Source organism: Camelus bactrianus, chromosome 5 (assembly GCF_048773025.1).
Source record: "Camelus bactrianus isolate YW-2024 breed Bactrian camel chromosome 5, ASM4877302v1, whole genome shotgun sequence".
Taxonomy (NCBI): Eukaryota; Metazoa; Chordata; class Mammalia; order Artiodactyla; family Camelidae; genus Camelus; species Camelus bactrianus.
This window is the reverse complement of record NC_133543.1, coordinates 43,930,577-43,945,760: the sequence shown is the minus strand read 5'-3', so window position 1 is coordinate 43,945,760 and position 15,184 is coordinate 43,930,577. Positions and strand designations below refer to the sequence as shown.

The 15,184-nt window shown below is 37.5% G+C and overlaps 1 protein-coding gene across 3 annotated transcripts in view; it reads left to right on the top strand.

Moving 5' to 3' along the window:
* PLA2R1 (phospholipase A2 receptor 1) overlaps positions 1–15,184 on the top strand; it is a 104,164-nt gene that overhangs the window by 29,845 nt on the left and 59,135 nt on the right. For all 3 annotated transcript variants that reach the window (XR_012507000.1, XM_074363767.1, XM_074363766.1), the window contains exons 5-10: positions 3,481–3,594; positions 4,080–4,223; positions 6,240–6,434; positions 7,680–7,837; positions 9,672–9,770; positions 12,947–13,059. Coding sequence is in view for 2 of the 3 variants with exons in the window: in XM_074363767.1 (XP_074219868.1) it covers positions 3,481–3,594; positions 4,080–4,223; positions 6,240–6,434; positions 7,680–7,837; positions 9,672–9,770; positions 12,947–13,059 (823 nt within the window). In the remaining variant the exon portion in view is untranslated. The remainder of the gene's footprint in view (positions 1–3,480; positions 3,595–4,079; positions 4,224–6,239; positions 6,435–7,679; positions 7,838–9,671; positions 9,771–12,946; positions 13,060–15,184) is intronic.

Here is a 15,184-nt window from a genome sequence, read left to right as displayed (position 1 = left end):
TTTTCTCTCCCTTGGAGAAGTCGAGGCCACGGCAAGGGACTCAGGAGAGTTTGCAGCTCTAACAAGTGGGTCCAGGAGACTTCTAAACTTAAGTACGAAGTCCTGCTTTGCTGGAGATCTTAGCCATTCAGTTTCCATTAATAAATAATTAAGTTGCTTATTAATTACACAAAATCTGACCTGTCAGTCACTGTGTAAGTAGGCTTCCTGGTGGATGCCAAAGAACTTAAAATTTAATTGGGAAAGCAAAAAACACACACATGTTAACTAACACTAAAGACAATAACAAACTATCAAAAGAGTGCTAATGACTGGGTCTTGCATTTCACCTCTCACCTCAACTGTCTTCTTACTTCTCCCTTACAGATCAAGTATGTTTGTAGATGTGTACATACAATATTTAAATTTGGGGGGGAATCGTTTGAAAGTGTCGCAAAACTTGTCACTTTCATTCAAAGTTTCTGACACTTTCACATTTTATTGCACACCTTTATTCTAGAATAACAATATGAAAATTATTCTAGGATAATTTTAAAAGTTCAAGTATACAGAAAGAAAATGAAAGAAAAATCTCAGTTCCACAAACCAGAGATAACCACACTTATCTGCAAAAACATACATCCATAGTATCTATGAAAAATGGTATTGTATAAAAATGTGATGCAGCTGTTGCACAGAGGTTAGGAGCAGGGACCAAAGAGTCACCTGCCTGGATTTGAGTCCACCACCATCACTTACTAGCAGGGCTAAGGAGGTAAGTAACTTAACCTCTCTGTGTCTCAACTTCTCTCCGCTATCAAATGGAAATAATAACAATGCCTACTTCTGGCAGTGTGGCTTACATGTTGTAGTGCAGGTGAAGTCTTAGAAAAGTGCCTGGCACACATAACCAACACTCAATGTGTGTTCAACATTTAAACAGCAACTATGCACACAGTTTAGTAACATGCTTATATAATTTACCTGCATGTAATGAACATCTGTCCATGTCTATAAATATATATCTACATCATTGTTTTTATGGCTACATAGTGATAAAGGTTAGCAATGATATATTTTATCTAATCTCCAAATATGAGATAGGAATAGATACATTTATTTATTTTGTTTTATTTATTTGTTGCTATTAAAAATCATCCCTGCACATACCTTTGTGCATAGATCCCCAATTATTCCTCTGTAAATTTGCAGAAGTGGAATCACTGAGTGGAAGAGGAAGCACATTTTAAGGCTTTTGAAAATCATATATACCTTCTAGAAGGATTGTATCAAATGCATGAACAGTATATGTCATCCCCTTTCCCCACAGACATGCAAAAGTGGGGAATTATCATTGAAACTAATTTGAATGAGTCATATTGCAGGAGAACACCCATTTCCAATATCATTATTAGCCTGTAATGGTATTTATGGAAAATTTTGTGTACCATTTATGACTTAAAATTGTTATCTATTTCGACTGCTGGGATCTCTAATAGAGAGTTTGGACTTGCTCATCAAATTTGAATAATGATTAAACAAATAAGATATGTCAGAGACTTTGACTTAAATACCACAATTTTATAATTAGATTTGGGGAATTGTTTAGGAAAACAGAAGTCTATTCATAAAGACTAAAGCTTGTTCTGACCAAGGTATTTTTTATTGATGAGAATAATCTACTGTTTCTTGTTAATGACTGATGAACATTAACTATGGTATAAAGAATTATCCAAGGTGCCACAAATGCCTAGAAATATCCAAAGGAATTTAGGTTTGAATTTATGATTATAGAATTATGATCCAATTTAGTTGTAAAGCTAAATAGACTATTTTTGTACTTTTAAACACAGATTATAAATTACACAATATTTTTATGTGTATTGTTAAAACAATTGCATAGAGACTATTCAAAATAATTTTAAGATAGGAATAATTTATATCTAAATATTTTAGGTAGATTATTTGAAAGCATCACTTGGCATTTACATGATATGAAATGCAGAAATGTGGAAATTTCTCCATCTTGTCAATCCATCTTCTGTTCTGCCTACTGTCTTCATGACACCCTTTAGATGATTTAATCAAATCGTGCTATTGAAAGGGCTACTCAGACATAAGGAAGAGTGTTTATGCCGCAGAAACTTGGAAGGGCTGGGCCCATGAATGTTATGCTTTTTCTGCTAAGTGATTTTGGGGGTCTCAAAATTATAAAGCATCTTTTCCTTTTTCCTTAAGTGGTTAGGTTCTTCCAGTTTTCCACTGTTATATTAAAATGCCCAATCACAGAGGGTGCTGCAACCTCGTGGTCTGAATGCACTAATCTTAATAACCTGGGCGACCCATACAATTGATCATCCAAACTGAGACTCTTTTGAGAGTAAAAGGGGCTGCCATTAATACTTATTCTGGAACTACCAGCAAAAGCTATGAATTTTCCAGGCAAACTGAGACATACATGCACTTTATTTATAACTCTTATCTGTCAGGGTCTCAGTCTCAGGCATGGCCCCGGCATCTGGCTCAGAATAAACTGGGTTCTGAAGCAGATGAACCATAAGGGAACAATGCTCTCCTTTATAGATTAAAAGATTCAATGGCAACATTTGAAGGTGTCACAAAACTAGGCACTTTCACTAAAAGTCTCTGACACTGTTTCCCCCCCCCCAAATTTTACAGCACAAGTAGTACATGTTTATTCTAGAATAATTTTTAATATTCAGGTGCATGGAAAGAAAAGCCAAAGAAAAATTTCCCTGAATTCTACAATTTTGATAAACATATTTTTCTACACAAGTGTGTCGATGCACATGTTTATACATAGCATCTATAACAAAAATGGTGTTGAATTAAAACACAAGGTGCCGTGGTGCACTGGCTTGGAGCAGAGTTTCCGGGGCCAGAAAACCTTCTCCCACCCCACGCTGAAGAAGCGTTTGCACTGCTCACGGCCCCAGCCTGCTGTTGATCCCTCTGGACGCTCTGGTCCCTTGGGCTGTGCCATCCTCTAGGCTAGACTGGCTCCTCAAATAGACAGCCCTCCCCCTGCTTGCTTTAGCACACCTCCTTAAATCCCAGAGCCTCCAGACTGAGGCCACCACGCATAGGTGGCAAAAGAAGGAAGACAAAGGGGCACTTCCTGGCAGTGGCCCTGGACACTTCCTCCTTCACTCTTTAAAACCCTCGGGTGCATGAGCTCACACAAATTAAATGGCCTCAAATTTGTCACCATGCAGACTTGATGGATTGAAGGCCACTGAGAAGCAGCATTTCTGGGTGGGTGCTTACATTAAGCACTTCACAGCTGCTGTCAGCTGCTGGCTTTTTTACTCTGAAGCACCAGGGTGGGGCTTAGTAGCACTTAAAGCCTTTTCTGTCATTGGTGGAGTTAATTTAGGACTCCATGCTCCAGGAATAGGAAAACAAGAAAGAAGTGTAATACTGTTTTTTTTGTTTGTTTGTTTGTTTGTTTTTGAAAGTCCGTATTTCTCTTCATTTCAGAGCACTTGGGCAGTGAAGCAGTGGAATTGTGGATAGGGCTGAATCAGCTGGATGAAAACGCTGGCTGGCAGTGGTCTGACAGAACACCCCTCAACTACCTGAACTGGAACCCAGGTACCTGCAGCATTTTGTTTACCTTCGACAGGTAGCATCATCCCACGGCCTAAAATAGCAGTATTTCCCACGTATATGTAAGCTATGTGACTGTGAAAGTGGCTTATAAACATTTTTAAAGCCTGATTGAATTCCTACAAGGCATGCTATTCTGGACCAGAAAATGGAGGCCAAGAAGATAAGCTATTTAGCCAAAGTTGCAGGAGGATTTGGGTCAAAGCCAAGATTCTACTCAGTTGTTTTTAAAAATAGCAACAGATTGCAAAATATTTCTCTACTTGGAAACGATAAAATCAGTTGTTGCTATCTTTGGGAAATCATTTCATTGTCATGCCTGGACTTCAACTGCAAAATCATAAATATAACATCTTACAGGATTTACTACTTATGCCAAAGAGAAGGGCTGTCTCCTTGATGCTAAAACTGCATTTCAACATATATTAAACTAACTGCTTTTGCTTCTAACACACACATTGTATTTTCAGAAATAAATTTTGAGCCATTCATTGAATATCACTGTGGAACATTTAATGCATTTATGCCAAATGCCTGGAGAAGTCGGGATTGTGAGTCTACCTTGCCTTATATATGTAAAAAATACCTAAACCACACTGATCAGGAAGTAGTTGGTAAGTGTTTTTAAGTTTTTTTATGAATTGCTTACTTGTCCTCAAATATATTTAAATATAATATTCAAATTCCTCTATTTTTGCTAATAATTCATATTTTAAACTTAGCTAAAGCTAGTTTTTATATGACTAAAAATGTGTAACTAGATAAGATCTGTTATTCCAAAGGCAGCAGGAATTTAACAAATGCATTTAGGTTTTTTCCAAAAGCTAAAGCAAAATAATCTAAGTATAGAAAACATTTTCTCCCACTCTTTTCAAAAACTGTGCATTCTTTCTGCCTTAGAAAAAAAAATATGCTTCCTTTTCTAGTTGAGTTTTATTTATGGCTACCCTAGAAATTAAGTATGTAAATCAGTAAACGGTTTTTTAAAATTCTTTACCTCATTGATTTCCTATCACGCTCCGTATCTCTTACTAGTAACACATCCTCCTAGAAATAACCGACAACAGCTTTTGGTGTAACTAAGATTTAAATACCAACAAATTACAATCTAGTTCCTAAAGCCCAGTTATTTCTGTTTTTAAGGTCAGTTATCTCTTTTTAGTTTCTGTGGGAATTAATATCTTAACTCAGAAAGTAGAGTTAAAAACATAACCATTTTTTAAAGAATCATTACCAGCATAAATAGAAACAACTCTACATTTAAAATAACAAGCTGAATTATCATTTTAAAGTCTTATCCCTTACAATTAAGCTTTGACTTTTATTTTTCTTCAAGCTGCTAAGTCTAAGGGTATTGCAGAGAACGGAGGCGAGGAGAAGCATCGTGCCAGCTTTCATGGAGAGATTTTTTCATTATGTCAAGAATGTGCTGAAATTGCTGGTGGTGTTATTGTCCTGTCCCTCCCTCTTTCCCTTTCATTTTCCTGTCTCAATTTCTTCTTTCATTTTTTTTCTTATGTCCTCCTGCACTGCCTTCTGCTATCCTTCTTTTCTTCTGTTTTATTTGCTCTCCTGATTTATTAATTGAGGTCAGAAGAAAAGAAATGAGGGCAACTAAGCTAAGTTTGTTTGCATTATTTGCTGTAGCTTCAAGTTCAACAAATACTTTTGATGATCTAGTCCAGTGTCTTCAATCTATGTATCCGGGGTCCCCAGGTTCCTTGCTTGTTTCCACCCTGCGTCAGAGAAGTTCCTCGTTTATCTCTTTATCTTATCTTTAGAGTAAAGTTTATGGTCCCATTTTTAAAGGGGGCTCTGTGAGTATGTTTTTAGTTTGAAAACCACTGGGATAGATAATATCTAAATGTTCTAACATTCTTCCATGGTGATTCTAATCGCTGTCAGAGTCCTAGAAGCAATTTTAAAAGAATGTCTTGTTTCCCAAAGAGCAGTGAAGTTGTTTCTAACTAAATTAATGCTTAAGGGAGTCACCCAGTCTAGGGGCAAGCTCCTGGAAGAGGAGAGCCAAAACTGGCAGGCACACAGCTGCCTTCCCCGCCAATGTCAAAGCATCTGGGCGCTCTTTTCCCGTAAGTCAAACCCGGAGTCCATATGAACCCAGAGGGACACCACAGCCACTCAGACTGACCCCCAGGATCCAAGCTTTTTGTCATCTCTGTTCTGGAGGAAGTAGCAGAATTTCAGACTCTTTTCAGTTGAGGGTAAATAACTCCCCTCACCTAATACTGTGTATAAAATCCTTTAAGAACCGTTTAAAGTGTGTTCTGTAATACTCCTTTTTCAGTGTAAAAATATTTTTTTAGAAGGACAGCTCTAACTGCTAAATTTTGTATCTAGCCCTGACATTCACTTTGGTTGTATCAACTTTACCAAGTCTCCTTAACCTCTCTGTGCCTTAGATTATCTCATCTGGAAAATGAAGCTAGATCATAGAGTGGATTCTTCTAAGGTCTGAAGATCTAGAAGGCTATGATTTATATCATTGTATTATATGTTTCTGCTTTTCAAATTTAAAAAATAATCATATATTAATGGTAATTTATATTGAGGGTAATAAGTAATGGTAAAATAATTGTAGAAAATGACATTGGTTTTGTTGGTTTAAAAAGAAAAAGATGCTTGGAAATATTATGCTACCCACTGTGAGCCTGGCTGGAATCCCCACAATCGTTATTGCTATAAACTTCTGAAAGAAGAGAAGACCTGGAATGAAGCTTTGCATTCCTGCCAGTCTGATAACAGTACACTAACAGACATAGCTTCGTTAGCAGAGGTGGAGTTTCTTACAACCCTTCTTGGAGATGGTGAGTGCCAAGAGTCTTTGATTTAAGAGGTGTGAAATGTAATGTGGTAACTATATTAGTGGAGCTAAAAAGAAATTAAGCTACTTGAAAGTGATTATTTATGGCACATATATCTGAAATTTCCAAATAATATCCAGGAGTATAAATTCATTGGGTTTTTTGTTTGTTTGTTTGTTTGTTTTACAAAATACATGTTTGGGAACTTTGTAACATCTCACACATGTCAAAATACCTAATATATCTATGTAGGTTTTTTAAGGGGCAATGGTCATTTCCTGAAATTTCTAAAAAAGCCTGAATTATGGGCACTAGATAGTAGTAATTATGGGCACTAGATAGCAGTAGTGTGCTGTGGTCATGTAATCCAAGCACTAGGAAATGTTGGATTTTAGCCAGTGAAAATGGATAATTTATTTGGTGTGGTGGTTTCCAAGCAACAAGGCCTCCACCCAGCTTTTTCCACCAGAGCAGATCTGCCCCTACCGTTGTCATATATTGACAAAGAATTCTGCTGGAAAACCGTGAAATCATTGACTCAGCATAAATTTTTTAAATGGAAAGGATCTCCAGCATCTACTCTGATGACCTGTTCAATGTTAGGTCTTAGTTTGGAGTGAAAACAAAGCTCCTCTTGTCAATTTTGTCACCCTTTACATTTGGGATTAAAGGACTCCTACAGCTGCCTCCATCTTGATGGCGCACTGGAACATCTCTCTCCATCTGTGAGAGTCTTTTCACCCTACCTAGAGTGGCAAGATTTATTTTATTTACTTTTCTAGCAAACCCATTCATTGCTCCCATTCAATGCTACTAAGAGTTTCTGCTCCTTTTTCCCCAAGGCAAAAAAAAAAAAAAAAAGAATAAAAGCCAGACACCATTAAAAGTTGTTTTTTTTTTAAGTACCCTTTTCTTAATCCAAAATACCCTCTTATTTTTCCTTTCTAGAGGCAGAAGAAAAACCAGACTTTTTAGGTCTATTCCCCACACTGTAGTAGGAACTAACTAGAGTTCCAGCAATCTCACTTGTGCAAGCTCTGTCCTTGCACTGGCTTTACCTCCCCCTCTGCCTCACTTATAAGGCCTATATTGGAGATGTTTCATACTGAAACTTAAACAGGTTTCATCCAATGAATAAAGAAAGAAGAAATCACATGTAAAGCGGTATATGTCGGTAATAGCCCCTGTGTGTTATCTCCTTTGCAGATACTAAGATTATTGTAAGTAATTTCCATTTATCTCTTGCAGGAAATGCATCAGAAACATGGGTTGGTTTGAGCAGCAATAGAATTCCAGTTTCTTTTGAATGGTCTAGTGGCTCCTCCGTCACCTTTACAAACTGGCACACACTTGAGCCCCAGATTTTTCCAAATAGAAGCCAGCAATGTGTCTCAGCAGAGCAACCTGTAAGTTGACTCATTTGTTCAGTGCTCACTTTGCTGGACTTGCACTGAGCGCCACCTGTGCTGAGGACTGGGGCTGTGGAAGAGACTAAGACAGGCACAGTGCCTGCCCCTCATGAGGCTTCCGTGCTAGGCAGCTAACACATACACACCAAAATCATGGTAATTATGGCTGTGACGGTAGCTCTGAGGAAGTAGGTTCAAAACGGTGAGAAACTTGGGTTGGGACATCTATTTCAGACAGGACAGTCATGGAAGAGGTTACATTAAAGAGGTGACATTGAAGCAGGGATGTAAAGGGGAAAAATAAAAATCTTGAAGGTCAGAGGAACAACATTCCAGCAGGGGACTACTGCCCAAAGTCAGCCAAGGCTTGCCATGTTTGATAGGAACCACTAAAGGGCTTCAAGGAGACAAAGGGCATGATCTGATTTACATTTTAAGAGTAACTGTGGCTGTTACCCAGAGAATACATTGGAAAGAGATTAGTTTAATTCCAAGCTATTTGAAGGCTTTTTGTTTTTCATATGTTTAGAATCTCTTTGATTGAAGAGCTGCTGAACTCACTGGCTGAGTTTTAGGAGGTTGAGATTTGGTAGGTATCCTCATTCTTTCAAAACGCCAGGATACTATACCAAGTTCCCCCAAGAAGCAGTTTACTAAATGTTACTTAAGTAGCTTGACAAAGTGACCTTGCCAGCCAAACATGAGAAATTTCTAAGCACTTACTTTTAAGACACACTCCATTGTTTTATGTTTTAAGGCTGTCAAAAAAAAATGTGCAGTCCAATTACAGCACTCAGGCAAGTATGGCTGACACTTCAATTTGAATCTGAGAGCTTAGGAAGCTATTCATTCATCCATCTGTCCAATAGTTACTCAGCAACTACACTGTGCCTGACACTATCCCACTGGATGGTTTGCTGGAAAACTCTACAGGAAAGGGCTACAAGGCTGCTTTTAACATTTGAAGGTGTCAGCCTCCTACATAGTATGTTTCTGAGGGTCATGGAAGAGCTCTGTATTCCCCTAAAACCCTGCATGCCTGAGATACCACCTAAAATTTGAATCATGTGATTTTAGCCTAAAGGTCTGTTAAAATAAAAAAATCCTTCGGGGGGGATAAAATTTTAATCATTATTAATGAAGGATATAAGAATAGCCTTCAGTAGAGCTAGAAGACATGAAGGTATCTGCCCATCACATAAAGAGAAAATGGAGTGGGGCTTTGGAGGATTCATGGTGAAGAAGGGCACTGGGAGTGGAACATGGAGTTTGGCTATGATAATGTTATCTTAGGCTTTTCCTCAGCATCAGGTTTACACAGCACCAGGTATGCAACAAAGTATTCAATTTTAAATCTAAAACCGGTTGAAGAGAGGAAGCAGCACTCTCCCATAGTCAGGGGGATAGTTTCATCCAAGTGGTTCTCGAAGTGTGGCCCCCCCCCCGACCACCAGCATCAATATCGCCTGAAAACTTGTTAAAAATGCAAATTCTCAGGTCCTACCTGACCTACTGAATGAGACACGCAGATCATGGCGCCCAGTCGACTGTGTATTAGTAACTCCTCCAGGTGATTCTGGTGCACACAAAAGATTAAGAATCGCTACTTATCCCATCTTTTAAAAAAATTGAGAGTAGCTTAATGTAAAGCCAGACCTCCCACTCGTATGCAGAGAATCAACCTTTTCTAATGACAGCATAAGATCCTGACACTGTACCCCACCCTGAAACACTTATTATTAATCATATTTTTATTCAAAATAATTGGTGTTGCCTATCAGTATTAGTAACAGAGTGTATTCATTCATCTTGTAACATTTTTTCCCCTTAGGAGGGACACTGGAAAGTTAAAAATTGCGAAGAAACACATTTTTACGTTTGTAAGAAAGCAGGCCATATCCTTTCTAACACTGAATCAGGCTGTCAAGAGGTAAGAGCTCTTAACATTGCAAAGACTTCACAACCAGAATAATTTATCCACCATCAATTTAAAATGAATTAATCTCTCTCTCCCTCTCTCTCCTGCCTTTGTTCTCTCCTCCCTCTCTTTCCCCTCCCTCTCTTCCTTCCTTCTTTCCTTTCCTTCTCTCTTTTCCTGAATGTGGGCTACTTTTAACAAACCAGACAATTATCAGCTAGTCACTTGAAGGATTTACAGCTCTGCAAAGCACTGTTGTCTTACCATCTACTTCCACCCAAGACTAGTTTTCTTTTGAGATAAAAAATGTAAATGATCCTGTTCTACCATCTGTACAAACAATGCCTGTCATGAGATGCCCTGTCTCACACGTGGTTTTCATTGTCTTCCAATGAAGACTGTCAGAGTGAAAACAAATGTATTCCTTTGAGTCAGAGAGTGACCTTCTGCACCTAGAGTCTTGCTTTCCTTTTCACTTGTCTTCAACTTGAATATTTGAATAAAATACAGTAATGAAGAGAGGTGCATGCTTGCAATATATCTATTATTTAGGAAAGGGATAATAGAAGTATTACTTAGTATTTTAAGTAATAAACTACTTTTGGTTTTTAAAGTACTATTTTCAGTACTTAAAAAATACTTAATACTTTAGGCTTAAAGTTAGAAAATAATCTTTTTTAAACTTCTTGAAATACATTCAGTATTCTGCAGTAAGTTACAAAAAATTTACCTATCAGTGTCCTCAACACATGTGTTCTCTCTCTCTCTCACACACACACCCCTAAATATTTTGGATTTAAGTACTGGAGATTTTTATGCTGTGTGAATCTCAAATTTTTTACAGATCTGGTTTTTATTCAGTTCTCTTTTCATTATTTTCTCTTCTAATCCAGTTACTTATGTTCCAATTAAATGATGACCCATCTCTCCAGAAACTGCATTTGATTCATTAATCAGTTACTCTTCATACTTTAGCTGAATAATACATGTACCATAGCTGACATGTGACCAAACATTGTAGCTAATGATTACAACTACTGAGTTAAAGCTGATCATTGACCTAATCTCTATCTGACCAGAAATATTGAAAAAAATTCTGTCTTACAGTGGCTTTCAAGGCAACTCAACATGTTTTATTTATGTTGAAAGGGTAATTAGCTTCTTACACAGCAGAAACAACTGATGTTCTATTCAAACTTTTGTATACTGCTTCCCTTTTTCTGGGTAGCCTTACCAATATTTAAAGATCCTGAGTTCAGAGCCAGTTGTCTAACTTTATGGTGAAATTCCATTAATTTCTTTATGCATCTGTGTATGAATATGGTTTCAAAAGTTTCTTTTCTTTTAGCCAGTTGCTTCAATGCAATTCTCTAAACAGTCTGCACATGCACAATCAACTTATAAAATGTCTTGGTAATTTCAAAGCAGAAATTTTTTAACAATTTATTTCTATCAGAGTCACTTTTTTGGGACTGGATAATATAAGCAATTGTTTCAGTATTGTCACCACCATCATTTCATTTAAAATGAAATGGCACCTCGTGTACAAAGGATATTCACAAATACAATCAGTTATTCTTCCCACTTTCATTGTGTGAGCAAAGGCTTGTAGTAAAGAGTCTTTGTTTTTCTGGTTATTACAATGCCACATTTTCCCCTCTTCTCTTGAGCCAGTTCAGTTCTTGGATTTTTTGTTTTGCTAAGCAGCCTATGATCTAAAAACCACTAATGAAGAAGGAATACTTTGTCAGAAAGGTCAAATTGTCAGCCTTTCTCCTCCTGTCCTTCCAAATACAAAAGCAGTCTAACCTCCCTGCCCCATCTGGAGTGACCTATGGAGGGGTTCGGCTGACACTGTCAATTACTCACACAGATAAGGTTGAGGAGAGAAGTTAAGGGGGTGAGTTCAGAGCACATCCTGGTGGGCTGGATGCAGCAGGCACTCCTGTGATCCACGCCTCATTTAATAATGTTTTGAACTAAAATAGCTTATTTCTAAAACAAGATTTTTCTCTAATTTACTGCAAGACCAAGACCTTTTCTGAATAGTATAGCAGAAATCATTTTATATCTGATCAAAATCTGGTAAGTTTTGGCATGACACAAAGTGAAGTGTATTTTAAAACTGGTGAATACATAAAAATAGATTGATAGAAGTGATATGATTTTCTAATATTGGGGAAAAAAAGAACTAAACTAACTCAGTTGAAATAGAGAAGACTAATGAATCCATGTCTCCTGCATTGTATGATTTTAAAGAATAGAGCCACCCTTCATCGCTCCCAGGGCTGAGCTACACAGCTACACATTTGTCATTTTTGTCTGAGTGCCAAAGCTTGTTTGCTTTCTCTCTAAAAGTCTAGCCAATTAATTTAGGAATAATATCTACCAAAAAAAATGTATTTTCACCAATCTCTATTTGGGAGCATGATGATCCAGTCAAGACCATCCTGGATTGCATGAGAATTGGGTTCCAGGCCACCGTCTCCACTAGTCTCTGACTTTATCCATCTCTGTAATCTCAATGAATCTCAGTGGGATAACATGAAATAAGCAATGTGAGAGAAAGTTGAAAAAATATAACATGTTGTTATCTAGATACTTATGCCCTCTTTGCTCGTACTAAATTCCTGGCTCTATTCCACAGTCTCTGCCTGCACTGTCTCCCTTTGATTCTCAGAACAACCCCGTGGATACTATTATTATCTCCATTTACAGAGGAGAAAACTAAGACATGGCGAGTTAAATAAGGTCACACGATGGTACAGCCTGGGTTCAAACCTATGCATTCTGTCCTCAAAGCCAAGATTTGATTTCTATAACCCTGTAGGAACCATTTACATGAAATCCTATAAGTCTATAAACAGACAGAGAGAAAGTGGGGAGTGGGGAGGAGAGATCTTGAGTGCATGTCCCTTTATTTTCATTTGCTTTTAAGGTTTTAGGTTTTAAGATTTTAAGTTAAAGCTTTTAGGTTTTAAGAATTAATTAAATAAATGTAGAAGTGGCTGTAGCAAATGGCATTATCAGATAGAATAAATATAAAGATATCAAGACAAAAATTCAAGTTTTGAGTGGCTCAGAAAAGAAAGTTGTATAAATGGTAAATAAGAATACACACACAAATATATATTTTGCTATTTAACTAAATCAGATTATGTCCTTAAGTTTTCTTTTCCTTCTTTAAGGGATGGAAGAGACATGGCGGATTCTGTTACAAAATTGACACTGTCCTTCGAAGCTTTGACCATGCCTCCAGTGGTTACTACTGTCCTCCTGCACTTGTAACCATTACAAACAGGTAAAATAGAAGTTTTCTATCAGAAACATGACTATGCTTTTTTTTTTGAGGGCTCTTGGAATGGTCAAATTTATCCATAATCAGTCACTTGCCAAAATCTAAAGTGTACTATACATTAGGGTATTAAATTATTTAAATTGTTGATTTAGATGAATTTAAATCATACAATGTTGTTCTTAAAATGATCAATAATTTAGAGTATTAAATTAAATAATTTAATGCTTTAATGTATAGTATACTTTAGTAACAAACAGTAAAATTGAAGATGACTTTTACTTTCCATAAAGATTTATTAATTATCTAGCTTGTTAATTTATTCAGGTGTATTTCTATTTCGTCTAAGTGCTTACAGAAAAAATATGCCATTTAAAAATGAAGTATTTTTGAAATGTAATGTGTGTGAGTCATGTGGGGTTTTTTAGAACAAAAATAAGTAAAACTAAACTGTGGAGGATTTTCAAATGCTTCCCCATTGCTTCCTAGGTCTGTGTTTGTTTAGATTTAGATTTCTCTGTGCATAGATGTCTTCTCCATGCAGAGAATCTGTGTCCCTTTTACACTCCATACAATTTGCAACATGCTTCAGATGTGTAGCAGGGAATGAAAGTACCAACATCAGAAGTGACCTCAGTGTCACTATCAATCTCAGGAGGACAATAAGGGCTAGGAGAATGACTCCTCCAAGCCAAAGACAAAAGCAAGGTAGAATTCTTCAGTGGTTCCACAGAAAACTATCACCACAAGGCTAGTCACTTGCTTTTTTTTTTTTAACTGAGGCAATGGTCTCTAAAAATATTCATTGAAGACCAGGAAAGAGGACAACTGGTGCTATGGTTTTATCTAGAGACCCTTCACATGTAGGTCTAACCCCCAGGAGGAATTCTGTGTGACTTCTCTGCTTTCTCCACATAGGAAATCAACATTCAAAGCCACACAAATTTCCTTTCTCCTCTTACCTCTTAACTTCTTTCCCAGTCTTTCCTCCAAACCATGCACAGGAATGCACCTGCACACACACACACACACACACACACACATGAATAGATTGATAGCATTTGCAAAATAAATTGCCTGGTGAAACATTTTATGGTCAGGAGACCCTTTCTTTGGGGGATAGCACGACCTCTGATATATCTCAATGTTGTTTTTAGTTCTACTTTCCTCCTTCCCAGAATAGCTACCAGGTGGAAGGACCTTTATCTTCTGCCTGCTCACCCACCCAAAAGGCTTCAAGACCACCTTGGGTTGGTAAGTCCTCCAGTCAGTGTGTCAACATTGGACTTTTTTCAGGAGTCTGACCAATGAAGCTGTGCTCTTTCGTTAATTACAATTATTTTTTTTCCAGTGAAGAACAAGGTCTAATTATTTCACCTGTTTTTATGTCTTATTCTCTCATTTCTTTTTTTGTGTAATATTCATTGAGTGCCTCACATACCTGGCACTGTGTTAATTACTTTCATATGTTATCTGACTACGCAAACAATCAACAGTCAAGAGTTTATTAGAAAAATACATACTGAATATCTCTATTGTGAGAGGCATCATATTAAACACTGGCATGCTGCACAAAACAAATAAAAGTCATGGTGCAATTGTCCTCGTGCTACTAGCAGGCCAGCAGATAAAGAGACACATGAAACAACTGAAGAAAGTGAAATAAAACAGTAAATGGATAAATTCAAAGTGACATTACAGAAAGCTCATAGTGCCTAAGTGACCCCAGTAAGGCAGACATCTGTTGGAGTTCAAACACTTCACTTTCTGAGAATCCTTCGGGAACCTTATGCAAATGATAGAAAGTGTCTGGAAAAAATCTACTCTGTTTCATTTTCCCAAAGCTGGATACAAGAGTATGCTGTGACTACCACAAACTTTTTCTTTGATAAACTGTATTCAGTAGCCAAAGCTAATGCGTGGTCCAGCTCCCAAGCAGAACAATAGCATAGGTAAATTTGTTTTCATCCCATCCCAGCCTCCTAGGCCCCCCAGGTGACCTTGCGCTGTCATGCTACTCAGTCACCAGCCAAGCCCCCGAGCTACTACACGTTACCCCAGGGAGGAGCTCTCCCAGGCAGTTTACAAGTAGGCACAAGGCCCTGCAAACGTGTCTACACCCAAAGCAGTG